The sequence below is a fragment of the Ipomoea triloba genome, chromosome 13, assembly GCF_003576645.1.
Source record: "Ipomoea triloba cultivar NCNSP0323 chromosome 13, ASM357664v1".
NCBI classification, from domain to species: domain Eukaryota; kingdom Viridiplantae; phylum Streptophyta; class Magnoliopsida; order Solanales; family Convolvulaceae; genus Ipomoea; species Ipomoea triloba.
Genome location: NC_044928.1, coordinates 221,998 through 240,095, shown reverse-complemented (window position 1 = coordinate 240,095; position 18,098 = coordinate 221,998). Strand labels below are relative to the sequence as shown.

At 35.5% G+C, this 18,098-nt stretch overlaps 3 protein-coding genes across 6 annotated transcripts in view; all 3 read right to left on the bottom strand.

The window, feature by feature from the left end:
• The window catches only part of LOC116002155, a 19,419-nt gene extending 8,304 nt beyond the window's left edge, over positions 1–11,115 (bottom strand). Inside the window, exons 1-5 of one of the 4 annotated variants that reach the window (XR_004094381.1) lie at positions 10,731–11,115; positions 9,485–9,640; positions 9,005–9,253; positions 8,726–8,784; positions 7,788–8,620 (exon numbers count right to left, since the gene is read on the bottom strand). Coding sequence is in view for 2 of the 4 variants with exons in the window: in XM_031242209.1 (XP_031098069.1) it covers positions 8,583–8,620; positions 9,005–9,253; positions 9,485–9,640; positions 10,731–10,908 (621 nt within the window). In the remaining 2 variants the exon portion in view is untranslated. Of the gene's footprint in view, positions 1–7,787; positions 8,621–8,725; positions 8,785–9,004; positions 9,254–9,484; positions 9,641–10,730 lie in introns of those variants that run through there. The other 3 variants (XR_004094382.1, XM_031242209.1, XM_031242210.1) reach the window with 3 other exon arrangements.
• On the bottom strand, positions 5,417–5,917 carry LOC116002271. Its single transcript, XM_031242373.1, has one exon. It carries the CDS (start codon positions 5,915–5,917, stop codon positions 5,417–5,419), a length of 501 nt encoding a protein of 166 aa, XP_031098233.1.
• Positions 11,116–11,229: 114 nt separating the features above from the next.
• LOC116002154 (very-long-chain aldehyde decarbonylase CER3) lies at positions 11,230–15,011 on the bottom strand. The gene is made up of 9 exons (XM_031242208.1): positions 14,743–15,011; positions 14,413–14,642; positions 14,097–14,329; positions 13,743–13,962; positions 13,167–13,659; positions 12,868–13,074; positions 12,145–12,255; positions 11,883–12,056; positions 11,230–11,631 (listed from the first exon to the last, which is right to left on the bottom strand). The coding sequence occupies exons 1-9, from the start codon at positions 14,794–14,796 to the stop codon at positions 11,473–11,475; spliced, it is 1,881 nt and encodes a 626-aa protein (XP_031098068.1). The 5' UTR covers positions 14,797–15,011; the 3' UTR covers positions 11,230–11,472.
• Between the last annotated feature and the right edge of the window lie 3,087 nt (positions 15,012–18,098).

The following is an 18,098-nucleotide window of genomic DNA, read 5'->3' as shown; positions in this document are numbered from 1 at the left end:
CTTATATATATATATATATATATATATATATATATATATATATTCTGATTGATATTTTAATCTAGTGTGTGGTACTTAGCATAAATTTGATGTGATTTTGAGTTAAGGAGAAATTGATAATATGATTTTTAATGAATCTGGTGAGTATTTGTAATTCAGGACTTAGTCTTTCTAAAAAATACTACCAAATCGATTGTACTTTGAGGTTTCTTTGATAATATTTTGGTAGAGTTAATTCCGGCAATGGTCCTCTGATTATGTTGATTTTTCAAAATTAGTCTCCGACTTTTAATTTGGACAATTTAGGTCCCTTGACTTTCAAATTCTTTCCAATGTTGGTCCTTTCGTCAAATTTTGGTTAAGTTAAGGTCAAATGAATGGGTAAAATTGTCCGTTCACCTGTTTAGTATATTATTACTCGTATTTCTCCTGTCCTATACGTTGTATATATGAATATAATCTCAGTCAGAGTCTCAATCGAAGTCATATAATCTCAGTCGATGTCTCTTCGACTGATATTATATTCATATATATAGCGTATAGGACATGAGAAATACAAGTATACAAGTGAACGGACAATTGTACCCTTCATTTGACCTCAACTTAACCAAAATTTGACGAAAGGACCAATATTGGAAAGAATTTGAAAGTCAATGGACCTAAATTGTCCAAATTAAAAGTCAAGAACTAATTTTAGAAAATCAACATAGTTGGGACCATTGCTGGAATTAACTCTATTTTGGTATGTGAAATAACTATAAAGGGTCTCATAGTTATCAATAAATTTAAGAAGCATTGGTGTCGGACAGATGTTCGGATTGTTATAACCAAGTTTACATTACAATCTATCGTTATGATTATTTTTTGCATTCATGATCTATTGCGCGTATATACGTGCACACGAATTAAAAAAAAAGGAATAAAGGTCAAATAGGCCACCGAACTACACACAAAAATACAATTACGCCATTGAACTAGAAAAAAATGAAATTGAGTCCCTGAACAACGCAAAATAATGCAATTGAACCAAAAGTGATATGTTTACCTGTTATTTTGCTGACGTGGAGGTTATCATAGTAAAAATAATTTTTTTATTTTAATAATTCAAAAAAAAAAAACAGCATGCTTTCCGATTCGTCCCCGGCCGGGGACGGATTCCTCTTCTCCGGCAGGGACAAAGAGCTCTTTGTCTCTGGCATGAAGACGAAGGGATCTCTTCGTCTCCATGCCGGAGAAGAAGGTGCCCCTTCGTCTCTGGCCTGGAGACGAAGGAGTCTCTTCATCTCCATNTTTCTAAAAAATACTACCAAATCGATTGTACTTTGAGGTTTCTTTGATAATATTTTGGTAGAGTTAATTCCGGCAATGGTCCTCTGATTATGTTGATTTTTCAAAATTAGTCTCCGACTTTTAATTTGGACAATTTAGGTCCCTTGACTTTCAAATTCTTTCCAATGTTGGTCCTTTCGTCAAATTTTGGTTAAGTTAAGGTCAAATGAATGGGTAAAATTGTCCGTTCACCTGTTTAGTATATTATTACTCGTATTTCTCCTGTCCTATACGTTGTATATATGAATATAATCTCAGTCAGAGTCTCAATCGAAGTCATATAATCTCAGTCGATGTCTCTTCGACTGATATTATATTCATATATATAGCGTATAGGACATGAGAAATACAAGTATACAAGTGAACGGACAATTGTACCCTTCATTTGACCTCAACTTAACCAAAATTTGACGAAAGGACCAATATTGGAAAGAATTTGAAAGTCAATGGACCTAAATTGTCCAAATTAAAAGTCAAGAACTAATTTTAGAAAATCAACATAGTTGGGACCATTGCTGGAATTAACTCTATTTTGGTATGTGAAATAACTATAAAGGGTCTCATAGTTATCAATAAATTTAAGAAGCATTGGTGTCGGACAGATGTTCGGATTGTTATAACCAAGTTTACATTACAATCTATCGTTATGATTATTTTTTGCATTCATGATCTATTGCGCGTATATACGTGCACACGAATTAAAAAAAAAGGAATAAAGGTCAAATAGGCCACCGAACTACACACAAAAATACAATTACGCCATTGAACTAGAAAAAAATGAAATTGAGTCCCTGAACAACGCAAAATAATGCAATTGAACCAAAAGTGATATGTTTACCTGTTATTTTGCTGACGTGGAGGTTATCATAGTAAAAATAATTTTTTTATTTTAATAATTCAAAAAAAAAAAACAGCATGCTTTCCGATTCGTCCCCGGCCGGGGACGGATTCCTCTTCTCCGGCAGGGACAAAGAGCTCTTTGTCTCTGGCATGAAGACGAAGGGATCTCTTCGTCTCCATGCCGGAGAAGAAGGTGCCCCTTCGTCTCTGGCCTGGAGACGAAGGAGTCTCTTCATCTCCATGCCGAAACGAAGGACCTCTTCGTCTCCAGGCTGCCGGAGACGAAGACTGGTTCTTCGTCTCCGGCTGCCTGGAGACGGTAGTCTTTTTTTTTTTTTTTTATTGAAAATAATATATTAATACAATAAAATAAAATAATTAATTTTTAATATTGATAACCTCCACGTCAGCAAACTAACAAGTAAACAAGTCATATTTGGTTCCATTGCATTATTTTGCGTTATTCAGGGACCCAATTGCATTTTTTTTTAGTTCAATGACGTAATTGCATTTTGATGTGTAGTTTAATGGCCTATTTGACTCTTATTCCTTAAAACAAAAAAAAACCTTATCTATTATAAATGCCAGATTTATGGTTGAATCCAACTCTAATCGGTTGTTACAAACGTGAGAGATAACTTATAAATGAGAAAGAGTTTTTTGCATTTTTAGTCCCACGACTATAGTGGCACTATTAGAATTAATCCACGACTTTCAAACTTTGCAATTTCGGTCCACGACTATTGTTTTTTTGCAAAAATGGTCCTTCCGGCAGCTTTTTCTCGCCGGAAAAAATTTCCGGCAAATTTTCCGTCAATTTTTCGCCGGAAAAAAAAATTTGGGCAGATTTGTTGTCATTTTTTCGCCGAATTTTTTTTCTCTTTCAAGCATGGTTAAAATGGACATTTACATTGTTGAAAAAAATTCTCCTTTCAAGTAGGAAAACATTGATTGTCATCTTCAACACGCCATCTATTGCCAAAAAAAACTAATTCATTTTTAAAAAGCATGCGATCGCATCAGCCTGGACTCTAAAATTATTTTGATTTTGTTAAACTAATTAAAGTTAAAACAATTAATTTCTAAATGATTAAATTGAAATTAATTAGTTTTAACTTTAATTAGTTTACCAAAATCAAAATAATTTTGGAGTCTAGTCTGACATGATCGCATACTTTTTAGAAATGAATTAGTTTTTTTTTCGGCAATAGATGGCGTGTTGAAGATGACAATCAATGTTTTCCTACTTGAAAGGAGAATTTTTTTCAACAATGTAAATGTCCATTTTAACCATGCTTGAAAGAGAAAAAAAATTCGGCGAAAAAATGACAACAAATCTGCCCAAATTTTTTTTTCCGGCGAAAAATTGACGGAAAATTTGCCGGAAATTTTTTCCGGCGAGAAAAAGCTGCCGGAAGGACCATTTTTGCAAAAAAACAATAGTCGTGGACCGAAATTGCAAAGTTTGAAAGTCGTGGATCAATTCTAATAGTTCCACTATAATCGTGGGACTAAAAATGCAAAAAACTCAAATGAGAAACTAGCCTAATACTTCGTTCCTATATCTCTCCTCTAAAAGATTGCTGAAAAAAATGCTTAAATATAGAATAGGGGCACAAGCACGAGCTACTATATGGGCGTGACAAGCCCGTGTATACCAATATAATGCAATGAACGTGCTGACACACAACCTCAAGAACAATTGGCGCCATAAACCTCGGTTGATCTTAAGTGATAAATCATTGACTTGATGTTTGGATAGATTTTGTTTACAAGTTGAAGTCTACTAGTACAGGTCATATTTGATATGTGAAGCAAATAAGAGCTATTGAAAATCAAGTTAAAGGCTTTTAAATTGTAACTAGTATTTCCACATGTCCGATGCACGGAATGCATTTGCTATAATATTTTAATAATATTTGGATCGATATATAATTATATAATTTATAACATCAAATATTATATAGTGCAATTGAAAAGATGGTTTGGATCGATTATGTTGTGTGATGTTATCCTTTCTTGAATTCGACCAAATAATTGCAGAATTAATAGCTAATGTGCATATGTAAGCATCCGATGCTGAAACTTTAGAGATTTTATATATCAGTGTTTAGGATTTGTATAATTTGGACAAATGTGCTCTTTGAGAAAAAAAACATAATCTCACCGGTTCGAACTACACATTATTGAAAACATCTTTGTAGGTGACGTTGGTGGTAGTAACACAATCTTGTCCATCATCGTCTAGAGCTAACACCTTTATGCCATCAGGATGGGTGACTTAGGAAAAAGCCACGTACAATTGATTGTGATTAAATATCGATTTTTTCAACAATAACCCAACATAAGTTAGTGTTTGACCTTGGCTTTTGTTGATAGTTATGGCATATACGAGCACCAATGGGAATTGTTTACGCTGAAACTTAAAGGACAATCTCGTATCAGAAGGAGTGAGAGACATTCGGGGGATAAGAACTTTGGTTCCTTCATGTGTCCCATTAACTATTCTTGCTTCCACAATGTAAATGGCAATCTTGTGACAATGAGACGCATACCGTTGCAAAGATCAAGAGAGTGGTCTAGGTTCCGCAGTAACATAACAGGTGCACCAACCTTTAATATCAATGAATGATTAGGGAGTCCAGACACTCTCAAACTATTTAGGAATTTAGGAGTGTGTACTTCTAATGGATTTTCACCGTCTGATTCTGTCTTACACAAAGAGTCACAACTTATATATGTTCGTCCTTTTGCAGTGTTTATGTCGCATATATACTGATTAATTTGATCAACGACATCTAAAGTCGGAGGGAGGATCGCTTGGCCTTCTAGGTGCGACTCATCAAGCATGCCATATCTCGCACTTGGGAATGTGCTTTCCACTACAGTTGCAATGTGCTTGGGTTCACACTTCAACAAAAACTATGCAGAATATTGATCTTAGACAACATGTTGTATACAACCCCTGCATTTCCATCTCCAATGTTTGCAATCATTTTTGAAAACCAATCAACCATATGCCTATCTTCCTCTGAGGCTAAGCTCCATAGTCTCAAGTTCTTTGTGAGCTTCAATACCTTGCAATTCGTCCAAAGGTAGGAAGAATTAATAGTGGCTTTGACAACTATTGGTCTAGTTGCTTTTGAAATAACGGGAAGAATATGTCTAAAATCATCGCCCAAAACTACTGCCTTTCCACTAAATGTATTTTCAACATTACCCGGTATGACAAACCTTAATAGATCCCTCATGGTTTTGTCCAAAGCTTCAAGTGTCTGTGTATCATCAGTGCCTCGTCCCATATAATCAATTTGATCCTTATTATAAGCTCAGCAAAGTCACTACCTTGCGATATATTGCACGTAGAATCTTTGTTCAAAGAGAGTGGTATAGAAAGCCTAGAATGCGTCGTCCTGCCTCCCGGCAAAAGCAAAGGTGTTACTCCACTTGAAACAATGTTCAAAACAATATCACCGTTGCTCCTTATCTTTGACGATAACGTTATCCACACAAACGTCTTGCTTATTCCTCTATAACCATACACAAAGAACAATCTACCTCCATTGGAATCAATATCATTCATGACAGATTCGTAGACATTTTTTTGTTCGTCCGTCATATGTGTTACCAACTTTTCATGCTTTGTCTTCAACAATTCCTTGTCATACTCCAACTCTTCGACTATCAACATGTTTTCCATCAAACTCATGCTACTTTCATTGGGAATTGACATTTCTGGAAAGTCCATTAGGCTCTTCCCCTAGAAAAATAGCAACTTCTCTAACTCCACCAAAGCGAAATGTTTCTTATCTGAATCCGATAACACCAACTCTAAATAGGCCAAAAAAAAAAAAAGAAACAAAGAAATCAACAAATTAGTTAATTTAGAAATAATGATAAGCAAATAACAAAGTCGAATCAATAGATTAGTAATTTTAATCAAGAATTGTATTACGAATAAGAAACTAGAAAAGAATATATTGTATTACAATATTGTAATATACAATTGTAGTACGAATAAGATTTGTATTACCATATTTTAACTTACAATATTAAGCAAACCTTAATAGTATAGGAGTATTTTGGACGAAAAGTTAAAACGAAAGATTTTGTTTTTTTATTAATAGTATTCGTTGCAGGGAGTATATGTATTATATTATTACGATTAGTAATTTTAATTTAGGATTGTATGACGAATAGGAAAGTATGAAAAAATATATTGTAGTAGTAATTGTATTACCATATTTTAATGAACAATTGTAGTACGAATATGATTTGTATTATCATATTTTACAATATTAAGCAAAGCTTAATAGTATAGGAGTGTTTTGGAGGTGAAAGGTTTAAATGGAGGATTTTGTTTATTAATAGTATAGATTACGTTGTAGGTAGGGATGACAATTCAATCCGCATCCGACAGGGAAAACCGATCCTCACCCTTGTCGTGGCGGGGATGGTACGGGGAGGGCATTCCCTGCCCCAACCACGACCCCCGATTCCCGACCCGACCTCGATTCCCCGATATATATATATATATATATATATATATATATATATATATATATATATATTAATCAAAAAAACTTTAAAACAAAATATTCAAAACCCAAGCAGTACTGCAGTAGCTATTCGTTTTAAATTGATTTGTTTTAGTTTTGATTAGTTTTAGTAATTAGTTTTTATTAGTATTTGTTTTTTAATGATTAGTGATTTGTTTAATTGATTTGTTTCAGTTTTGATTAGTATTAGTGATTAGTTTTGAATTTTGATTAACTAAATTGTTTTTAAAATGTTAACTAGTTAATTAAATAAATAGACTGAATAATTAGTATTTAATTGATTTGTTGAATTTTGATTAACTGATTTGTTTTTTGAACGTTAACTAGTTGTTGAATTTTGATTAATTGATTTGTCTTTAGAATGTTGTAGTTTTTAGCATGTTTTTAGACTTTGTTTAACATAACATTTAAGAATGTCAACAATTTAACATAACATTTGAGATTTTTTATAATATAGTCTTCTTTTTTTTTTTTTAAATTAGCTTCATTCAAAAAACAGGGTGGGGATTCCCCATTCCCGAAAAATCCCCGCCGGGGAACGGATCGGAGCAGGGACAGGGAATGGGGCATATTTTGGGGACGGGACCCCATTTCTAGCCCCTGCCCCGTCTCGTTACCATCCCTAGTTGCAAGTAAATATATATATTGTATTATTACGATTAATAATTTTAATCTAAAATTGTATTACGAATAAGAAAGTAGGAAAAAAATATATTGTATTAGAAATTGTATTAGTATGAGTTGTTATTTAATTAAACTATGTGCCTAATATAAATCTAGATTGATGGGAGTAATACTGCTCAATAGACACTTATATACCATCTGTGGTTTTGAGTCAAGTATGAGCATATGTGCTTCTGAGTGAGTATGAGTCAAATATGGCTAAAGGCCTAGAGATATTCCGTCCAAGGGACATCACACATTAAATGTAGCGGGATCAAGGCTGTTTCCAATTGTGGGTGGAGATCAACCTCCGCTTCCGCTACCCAACGGTGGGCGGAATGTTTGTGTTGTGTGTGTGTTTGAGTATATGCAAAACAAATTCAATAGACATATAGATTACTTCAATTTCCAGATTTCTATAGAATATATATATTCTTAAAAACGTAACACATAATCCCATGATACATCATAAAAAAGTGAAACCACGCACTCACCAATCACCATCCGGCCAGTAGCGCTGGTACTTGACAGATATACCCAAGGCCATGAAAGTTGAAAGTGATGTAAAAGATGACCGCCTGGCAATTGCTCCATTGATTGTACGTGTTCGTTCGCACTTCACATGCACACACTGACCACCAGGATTGATAACAACAATATTGCTGTCATCATAACTCCGAACACCCTGCTGCTCATCGCCGTTTTGCTTTTGGCCGAAATTGAAGTCCAGATTTAGTTTGTACGTCTTGCTTTTGGCCGGAATTGAAGTCCAGATTTAATTTATACGTCTGATCGATTCGAGTAAAAACACAAAAAGATCGAGTCGGGGCGTTTTCTTGACAAGTACATCTGTTTCATGGCCTTGTGTATCTCTGTTGGGTATTGCGCCGTCAAGTACCGGCACAACTAGTGCGTGGTGTAACTTTTTATAATGTATTATGGGCATGTGTGTTTTTAAGAATATATTTTAAAGAAATTTGGAAATTGAAGTAATCTATATATCTTGAATTTGTTTGGCATATACACAAAACACAAATGAACACAAGCATTTCGGCGGCCACTAACATTTATTCCTTACACTTGCTATTTTTGTACTGTGGATATGATCCTCTCCCTTAACATATAGAAACTAATTTACACAACTATAACCACCAACCTAAGCTCACATTGAATTGCTACACATATCAATCTTCATGCCTCAACCATACCTTTCTTGATGAGCTCTTTACCTGATATCACACAAAATAAATTGCAGATCATGAAAAATCAACCACATATCACTGCAAGAATACACTATTAAATTGGCCTGTCTGCTAAGCCTGACAGTGATTTACCTGTTCCCACATACTCTACGGGATTAGGGTGTGAGAGCCCTTGGGATTGGGGATTCAACCTGTTGAGAAAAAATACATAGAACAATTTATTGGTTTGTTATAAACAACCTTATTAGTTCAACTCCAAGCAAGAACATCTTATTGGTTAGTTATAGTCAACCTAAGCCAAGTTTAACTATGCACACCCTTAGCCTTTAGGTAGTGGCAATTTGTTTTTCTCATCACGATGGTATTGTATTGCAAAGAACAAAAAGATGGTGCATAAATTAAAGGAATAACCTGTCATGGGCAAAGGAGGCAGTTCTGGAAGATCCTTTATGATGTGCTTCACAGTTTCTCGGTGCACCCGGCTACGTTTGATAATGGTGCTTCTATCGTGGGGAAGACCCTTCAAATTCTGCTCCTTGCTAACACTAATTGCAGTTTTTTCAACTTCAGGCTTATCTGTTTTATCAGCTAATTCTTTCAACAAATCCTCCTCATCAGTTATGCTTCTGATGTCTTTCTTTGCAGAGAGGCAATGCAAGCCTGAAATGCATGCAGGAACTAACAGTTGTTATTTGAACTTTATGAGTCTGAACTCTCTGCAGCAAAATATTATTCTAACATCTATACAGCTGCTGCAGACTAAATTGGAGTTAAATCTATGATGAATTGAAGTAAATCACTACAGTACAGTACCCACCCCATCCATTTCATTCAAATCAAACCTTCTTGTATATATTTTCAATACTGTATTGTAATAGAAAAGCAGCTAACCTGCTCTTTGACTAGCAACAGCATGAGCACTGGAACTGAGCCAAGGTTGGCTAATAACCAATGGAGAATACAAGTAACAATCAGACTTCAAATAATCTCCAACTTTATCCACAAAATCCTTATCACCATTTACCTTTGCTGATTCCTCAATTCCTGCTAACATACATACATTCATTTTCAAATAGCCTTTCATTGTATACATGGGTCATGGGCGGATCTAGAGCCCCAGTCCCATTATATATATATGTGTGTGTGTATGCATGTGGTATATATTTTAGTAAAAATAAATAACATATTATTATGCATTTATCAGAAGTTAAAATAGCTTAGGCACTGTTTGGTAAATAATCAGCCTATCAGCCAATTTTGGCTTATTTGATCACTATTAGTTGTTTGGTTAATAAGCTTTTTGTAACTCTAAAATACTAAAATTCAAAAGCCTACTCAAAGTAGCATTTTCAATTAGCTTTTTGAGAAAAAAAAAATTATACCAAACAGCTATCAGCTAACAGCCAACCCAATCAGCCAACTTTTTACAATCAGCTAATGTTATTAACAAATTATACCTTTTAACCCAAACAGCCAACCCAATCGGCCAACAGCCATTTACCAAACAGGGCCTTAATTTATATTTAGTAGTTGTTCCTTTTATAAATTATAAAAGGTCAAGAAGTCAAACCATACTAAGTACTAACTACACTATTTATCACAACCCCACCAATAGTACTTTCATCAGAAACTAAATATGAAACATTCACTATAAAGTATATCACCAACTAAACCCCATCCAACACTTGAACATTTAAATATTGTAACATAGCTTAAGTAGATAATGGTGAGATCAAATAGATGATAGATCATCCTATTTTTCATTTGGAAAAAAATTTAAACTTCTCCTGTATTTTAAAAAAACTAAAAAATATGTTCGGTTTTTCAAAATAGAAAAGGGTGCTAGTAAACATGTTTTCTATTTTCTATTCTTAAACTCTCTAATTTTTTAAAAATTGAAAAAAAAAAAAAAAACGGACACTTAAAGTTTATCTAAATAAAATATAAAAATATTTATGAATATCATATATATTAGATAAAATTTCTTTCAACCATTTCATATTTTTACTTTTCCCTCCTAACCAAGGAAATTTCATATGTATGTATATATATGTGAAAAGTGGCGCTAAGTGCACACGCTCTAAAGTGTGTGCATTCAATCTAAATAAAAATATATATGTGTGTGTAGTGTACATACCAAAGGAAGAAGTAGGAGATGAAAGCAAGGGTGCAAACATGTAGTCATCGGAGAAGAGATAACCAAACGCTTTCTTGAAATAATACTGTTGTGTCTTCTTCATTAGGGGGCGGCGTTGAGCCACCAAGCTCATTGTCTTCTTGGGGGATCCACATCCACCTGCTCTCTTAACTACCATTATTTTCGCAACTTTCTTGTCTAGCTAGCTAGCTAGCTACCTGTGTTTTCATTTGGTTTCCACCAAGCTAAGGTTTAGACGAGGTGGCGGATTTGGGACGGTGAGTGGGGCGGCTCGTAACACGCGGCTGCGAATGCCCCATACCAAACGACGCGTGGATGCCTTTCTATCATGCATATATATATTTATATTATATTATTACTTCCATCAAAACGTACAAGATCAGAGAAGCTATATATATATATATATATATATATATATATATATATATATATTATAGAATTTTATATATCTTTAATTTATCGATCATAATACAAATTATACAAGCAAAACATTTTTTTAAGTAGAAGAAAAAAAGCCCAAAGCAATTCCTGATACAACACTACTAAAGATCAGAAGAATGTATACATATTACAATTGAATCGAATATGGAGATGGAAGAACATCCCAGCATGCATCCAAGCTTGAAGTGTATATATAATTGTTTGTTGTGAATTATATTGATGCGGATGGATGCATCTATATATCCAAGGTATGTAGAGGTGTTTGAAACCTTAGCTTAGCTTAGCTAACTGGTTTGAGTCCATGTTTGAGAGCAGCTTCCCAGACAACATCAATTCTGTCGACATCAATTGCCCCAACTTCATGATGAGTCCAGCCTTCTAAAGAGTGTACTGCCCCACCCGCATGGCATGCATGGACCACTCCTCTTTCCATTGTATACTGCAACACGTCAAGTAATTTACATATACAACTAATTAACATCCATATCCATATATGTATATATGATAGCTGTATATATGTATGTCAACAAATATAATTAGGTGTGCCAGCCAGCCAATTCAGCATTAGGTGTTTATATAAATAAATAAATCCAGCAAATTTAGCTTGAGAGTACAGTACACAGTTCAAAATGATATGATATGATGTGATGTGATGGCATTGCAATTATATTATATGAAATAAAAGCTGACCTCACAGTTGCCAAGACCTTGAACATCATCTGGTAGTTTCATGGCTGCAAGATCACCATAGGTGCAGTCTCTTCTGAAGGGCAAGATTGGAGGAACCACAAACTGGTGGAAATGGGCTCCTGTGGGTGCAAAGTTTTGTTCTTTTGGTGTGATCCACTTCCCAACTATCCATGTCTGCATATCATGCAATATAATATAATGTCATTAAGAAACTAATTAACTTTGAATATGCACATATATATATAATATAGAATGAAATTACCTTGCAGTTTTTGGCAGCCTGGTATTTTGTGACCTGGACCAACAACTTCTGGCAATCAGCAGGGGCTTCCTTCTGGATCTTCTGAAATCTCTCCGTTGAAAGGGTCAACATCTGTACATAAAGTGCACAACTCCATCCATCAGTTTTAATTATTAATAAAGCAGATTAGATTTTTTTTTTTTTTTTGAAAACAAAACAGATTAGATTATATTACTACTGAAACGTACTGATTCTAGCTAGCTATTATTTAATCACTATTATAATATATAATATTAAATTATAAATATATCAATATTATTTAAATTTTATTTGGCTGCGCTGTAAATATTGGGCGGTGGTGTGAATTGAAAAGCTAAGGACGACGGATTACACTTGACATGGACTTGTGTCTGCAACTACATACATGCATATAGGCATAAATAGCCAACTACTTCTCAAAAGTGAAGTGGTTGAGTTAATGAGAAGACTGCAGACACACATTTAATACCCATGTGCCCTTAAATCTTCAACTTTAATTTCACTACCACGTATAAATTTCATTGTCTCACCTAACTTTATTCTGAAACATCATAAAATAAACAATAATTATATATTCCACTTGTAAATATACATTTAAATATTATATTAAAGTGAATCAATCAAGTTTTTAAATATATATATTATGTGATTGTAAATAATATAATATAATTTAATTTAATTTGATGGATGGAAAGCGAAACTTACCATAACTCTAACTCTTCGTTGGCAAAGGTAAAGGGCGATGGCCCTACCAAGTTTGGAGGTGGCCCCGGTTAAGAAAACCTCAGTAACATCCTCAGGAATGTCATGTAATATTACAGCAGCTGTTAAGGTGTTCCCATGAACAACTCTAACCTTAAGATTTGGGTGTTTGTTCACAAACAATGTTCCACCTCCATTTAGCGCCTCATTCTACACACAGGAATTGAACAAGAAATTATTAAGTGCTAATATAAATTAAATTAAATTCTTTGAACTAATTAACTGGATCTATCCCTAATTACCTTATTAAGAGCGGCAAGGCTGATAACCTTGACTCCCAACCTGTCAGCTCTAAGAATAGCTTCTTCAATGCGTTGATTGATTCCTTTTGCGGCAAATGGCAAGAAATACTGAAAACCGAAACGTGGAACAGTCCAGGTTTGATGGAGGCGACCCCTGAGGAAGTAGAAGGAGACCAAGAAGGTCTTGGAATATGCCCACATTGCCAGCATTGAAACGAAGGAGATTGGGAGGAATGGGAGAAGAAACAGCCTGGTCCTGAAGGGCGTTGATGAGAATGATCTCCACACGAACGGCACGTGCAACGCTGCTGTCATGTCCACTACATGAGCCAAGAACACAAAATCTGGAACCCTCCCATTTTTGCCAGCTTGTAGGCTAATCTCACTGTGCTTCTCCCATGAATCTTTGTTCAGGGTATTTCCCAGTGCATCAAACAGTGGCATGAAGAGGCAATAATTGCTGTTCATCTCACTATGGTGCAGGCTGTGGTATCTGCAAATTAAAAACGTTACGTTACATTTGTTAATCGCCAATAATAATGGTTTAATTTGGGGTTAAATTAAAATTATACTTACGTGGGGGTGTAAATAAGATATCTGAGAAATGGAAGGGCCTCAAACAGCTGATGGGGAACAATTTCAACGTTGGAATGACCCATACATCTTAGGAAATCAAACATCAAAACGTAACCATAAATCATGGCCGTTGATCCATATCCAATCATGCAAGCCCCAAGGATTGGAACCCCCATTACTGCACCCAACAGGATGTGCTCTAAAACCGTACCATGTCCAGCTGCATATATATATACCCAATTGAGGAAAATATATCATTAATATAATATAATATAATCATGGCTGGCATGCATTATATATATTGTAAACAAAATTAAAAAAAAAAAAAGAGAATTGAATTCAATTAATAATTACCTGTGAATGGGTGTTGGACAGCTGAGGAGTGGTGCAAAGAGTGATAATGGGTGAAAAGATAACTTCCATGAAAGCATTTATGAAGGCAGTAGTAAAGAGGCTCAGAAACAAGTATATGCAGCAAAATTGCAGCTATTACTCCTCTTGTGTCCCAACTTGGAAGACTGGTAGTCTCTGGGAACATAATGAACCCTAAACTTGCCATGAAAGCTTGAAGAATCAAGAAGTTATCCCTGCACAAATATAATTAATTATATTAATATAATATAATATTGCTTGATTATAAAATAGTATAAGATCATTTGTATATATATACCAGTCCCATTCTTTGTCAATCTGCTGAAAAGCAATCCCTTGTTGAGAAATGCGACGATTTCGAACAAGGAATAACATATTACTGTAAGAGGACCATGCTTGATGCACTGTAAATCTAAGTGTATACAAAATGAGTATATTTATACACCAAATTGTTGCCCTGCTGCTGCTTTCTTCTTCATAGTATCTTGAATGCAAAATCTTTGCCAGAAATGGTCCATATAGCAAATACTGTTCCAAAACAACACACAATATCAGACCTAGCTAATTGTATTATATTCCAACAAATTAAAACTAAACTTTTCAAAAACTAAACTTTTAGGATTATTACCTTGTACAAGCCGAAGTTGTCCCATGGCCAGGTTGACAATGGTGCTGCACCCATAATCTTGTTCAGCTTCTTTTGGAGTTGTTTAAGAAGCGCAATGAAATGAAAGATTGGAAGGTAAAACAAAAATGGTGTTTTTTTTTGGGCAAAAGAATGAAGGGATCGGATGGGATCAAAGAAATACAATCTTCAATTCCCCTCGATCGATCTGTATGTGTTTTCTCTTAGCTGTGTTTGTTCGTACTCTGCTATCTTATATATATTTCCCTTCCAGTGTTAGTATTTATAGCCATGGGAGTGGGCATCCAGTGGGGAGGGGAGATAAGGAAATTTCTCCGAGTCTAAGGAAAGAAGAAAAAAGTTGACTTAGCTAGCTAGCTAGTTTTAATTCTCTATAACTAGAATTAACATAATACATCATACTTCTTTACAATTAATTTTAATTTGTGTTGACCGGCGGGTAACACACACTAACAATGGCCATATGAACATTATATTCCTGTCTTAAATGATCCTTCTATTGTAGGTGTCTGGTTTTGCATTAGAATGGTAAAATCGAAATTTTTGTAATTTTTATTCTCTTAGTATAGGAAAATAAAATAGTTAATTTTGAGCTATCTAGTGGACCATAAATCCATAATCACTAAGTGATATTCATTGTGTTATTTTTTTAATATCTAATTTTTATTTTAAAATAATAACAATTTTAAAAACATCAAAAGTAAAATGTATGTTCCCTCTCAATTATAAATTTAAACAGACTCACAACGCATTGGTTTAGTAGATAAGAAGTCTCGTTTAAGAATTGCTTCTTATAGTAAGATATCAGTTCAATTCTTGCCATGAACATTCAGGTTTGGGTTGATGTGCGCAAAAATATATAATTTGAAGTTGAGTCTCGATTACATTTGATGGGGATATTGGGTGTGGGCTTGATGGGGATATTGGGTCCAGGAAGCCCACACGCCCCCGCCAGCCAAGGGTGCCGCCGGCGGGGCACTGGCGTGGCCGCGGGGGCGCCAATGGGAGCGCTGGCAGCGCTCGGTCATGGCAAGGCTGGCGCACCGGGTGCGTGGCCGTGCCGCGGCCTGGCGCCCCTCCGCGCCCCCTGTCACGCGGCGCGAGGCGGTGCGGCATGCGGTGAGGCAGTTGCGGGTGTGGCGTGTGGTGCGGCGTGCGTGGACCACGTGGCGCGAGGGACTGGGGTGAGATCTCAGAGCGTACACGTGGACGATTCGGAGAGGGGGTGACTCAGGATAAATGGGGGGCTCGGTTGTCCATGAAAGACAAATTTGAACACGGCAAGTACTACGGTCTAGTGGTTCTAGGTTCTTACTTTCAACCCCCTGTCGCAGGTTCGATTCTCATATTCACTTTTATAATCGCCTGGGCCCTAGCCTGTTAAACCCGGCATCCTATATCCGATTTATGGACCCGATCCGTTAAAACCATCAACATTTAAATATGTTAATTCAAATGGATCGGAAAAGCATGGGACACATGTCAAAGAGTTTAGGTCTTACAAGCTATTTTAAGTGTAATTATATTTATATATAATGATAATAGTACTACATATTTAGATGGATGGCTTGTTGAAATGGAAAAGCATGAGACACGTTAAGATAGAGTTTGAACTATACAAAATTCTAGAGTATAAATGACAAGTAAATGAAAATATAGTATTTGTTTTTGGGACACATATACTTAGAAGGAGATAATAATAATAATTGTTAGTCCAAGTTAATTAATATTATGTCAAAGAGTTTAGGTCTTACAAGCTATTTTATGTGTATTTTCAACTAATGTATATATTTTATTCAATGAATCTAGTACTACATATTTACATCTATGAGATGAATTGTTGAAATGGAAAAGCATAAGACAGGCTAAGATAGAGTTTGAACTTTACAAAACTTTATACAATAAATTAAATGTAAATGAAAATATAGTATTTGTTTTGGGACATGTGTATTTAGAAGGTACTAATAATTGTTAGTAGTTAATTAATATTAGTTGGTTAAAATAGCCTAGGCGGCCGACTAGGCGCTAAGCGCCCCTAGATTGAGGCGATTTTAGTCTTAGATGACTTTTAGTCAGCCGGCCGACTAGGCGCCAAGTTGGGCACCTAATTCAGCTAAGTTGAGCGCCTAACATGGCCAAGTCATTGCTCAACTGGACCGAGTCGTCACTCAACTCTGGCGAGTGTTTTTTTTTTATGCTTGGCTACTCCTCTTTTATATTCTTGCAGCCATGACTCAACTAACCATCTAACATATGCAGTTAACTAGTTGGGGGATTATTACAGTCTAACAACTCACAACCTCGATTGAAAAAAGTGGAAACGATATACTTGGATTATTCGGTCGCCTAGGCGGTGCCTAGGTGCTCTGGGCGCTAGGCACCTCCGAGCGCCCGACTAGTGTGCCTTCTGCAACATTGATTAATACTATAGTGGATGGATGATAGTAATTAAGAAGTGTTACAAGTTGAAAGATGCATGTATATGGCCATCTTTGTCACAAGTTGATAAATAGGTTCAATGAAGAACGGAAGACTTTGATGAGAACGCAGATTCAACGCGTTGGATGAAAAAGGTTGAGGATCATGGTTTTGCATTGCGATGGTTGGTGGGCACAGCTGTAGGCATGGCCAGAATTTATTAATTGCTGTGCGCCAATTTGGGCTGCTTCAATTCAGAGTGATGGTAGGGATGGGGTAAGTACTAGCTTTTAATGAATTGATGAACACTTCCTTGCTGACTCGGCTACTTCTTTTTTTCAACTCTCATCTTCTGTAAGCCATTGTAATGTTTGTTTCAGCTTTCCGTTTGCGTGCCTGACATGGCCTGCCTTCATTCACCATTATAGGTAACTAGCTGTCCTGCTAGCATTTGGTTCGTTCAAAAATGGAGATTATATAAAAAAAGCTATCTAGCTCAGCTCAATTGAAATGAGTAGGAGAGTGGAACGTACATAAATGAATGCATGTGGAGTTTAGTATGTATGGTAGATACAACTCCACACACATATGCTAACTTCATCAATTATATCATGTGTTTGTGTTTCAACAATAATATATAGGGATGGTTCACGTGCAAAGCTTCTCTCAAATAAAAACCAGGGTGAGATGGAGTCGTTGATCTAATCTAGATCAACGGCTCAAACTAAATGAAAATTAAATTTTTTTTTTTTTAAAAAGCACTCCCTAGCAACATGGATGCAAATGATCAAGTGTCTCAAATAAATACATCTTAAGCTTTGAAATTATGCACTTTAAGATTTAAACATAGGCACCTTATGATGTTAAACCGATGCCCCTTAAACTAGAAAGTGACGCACCTTAAACTTTAAACATACGCA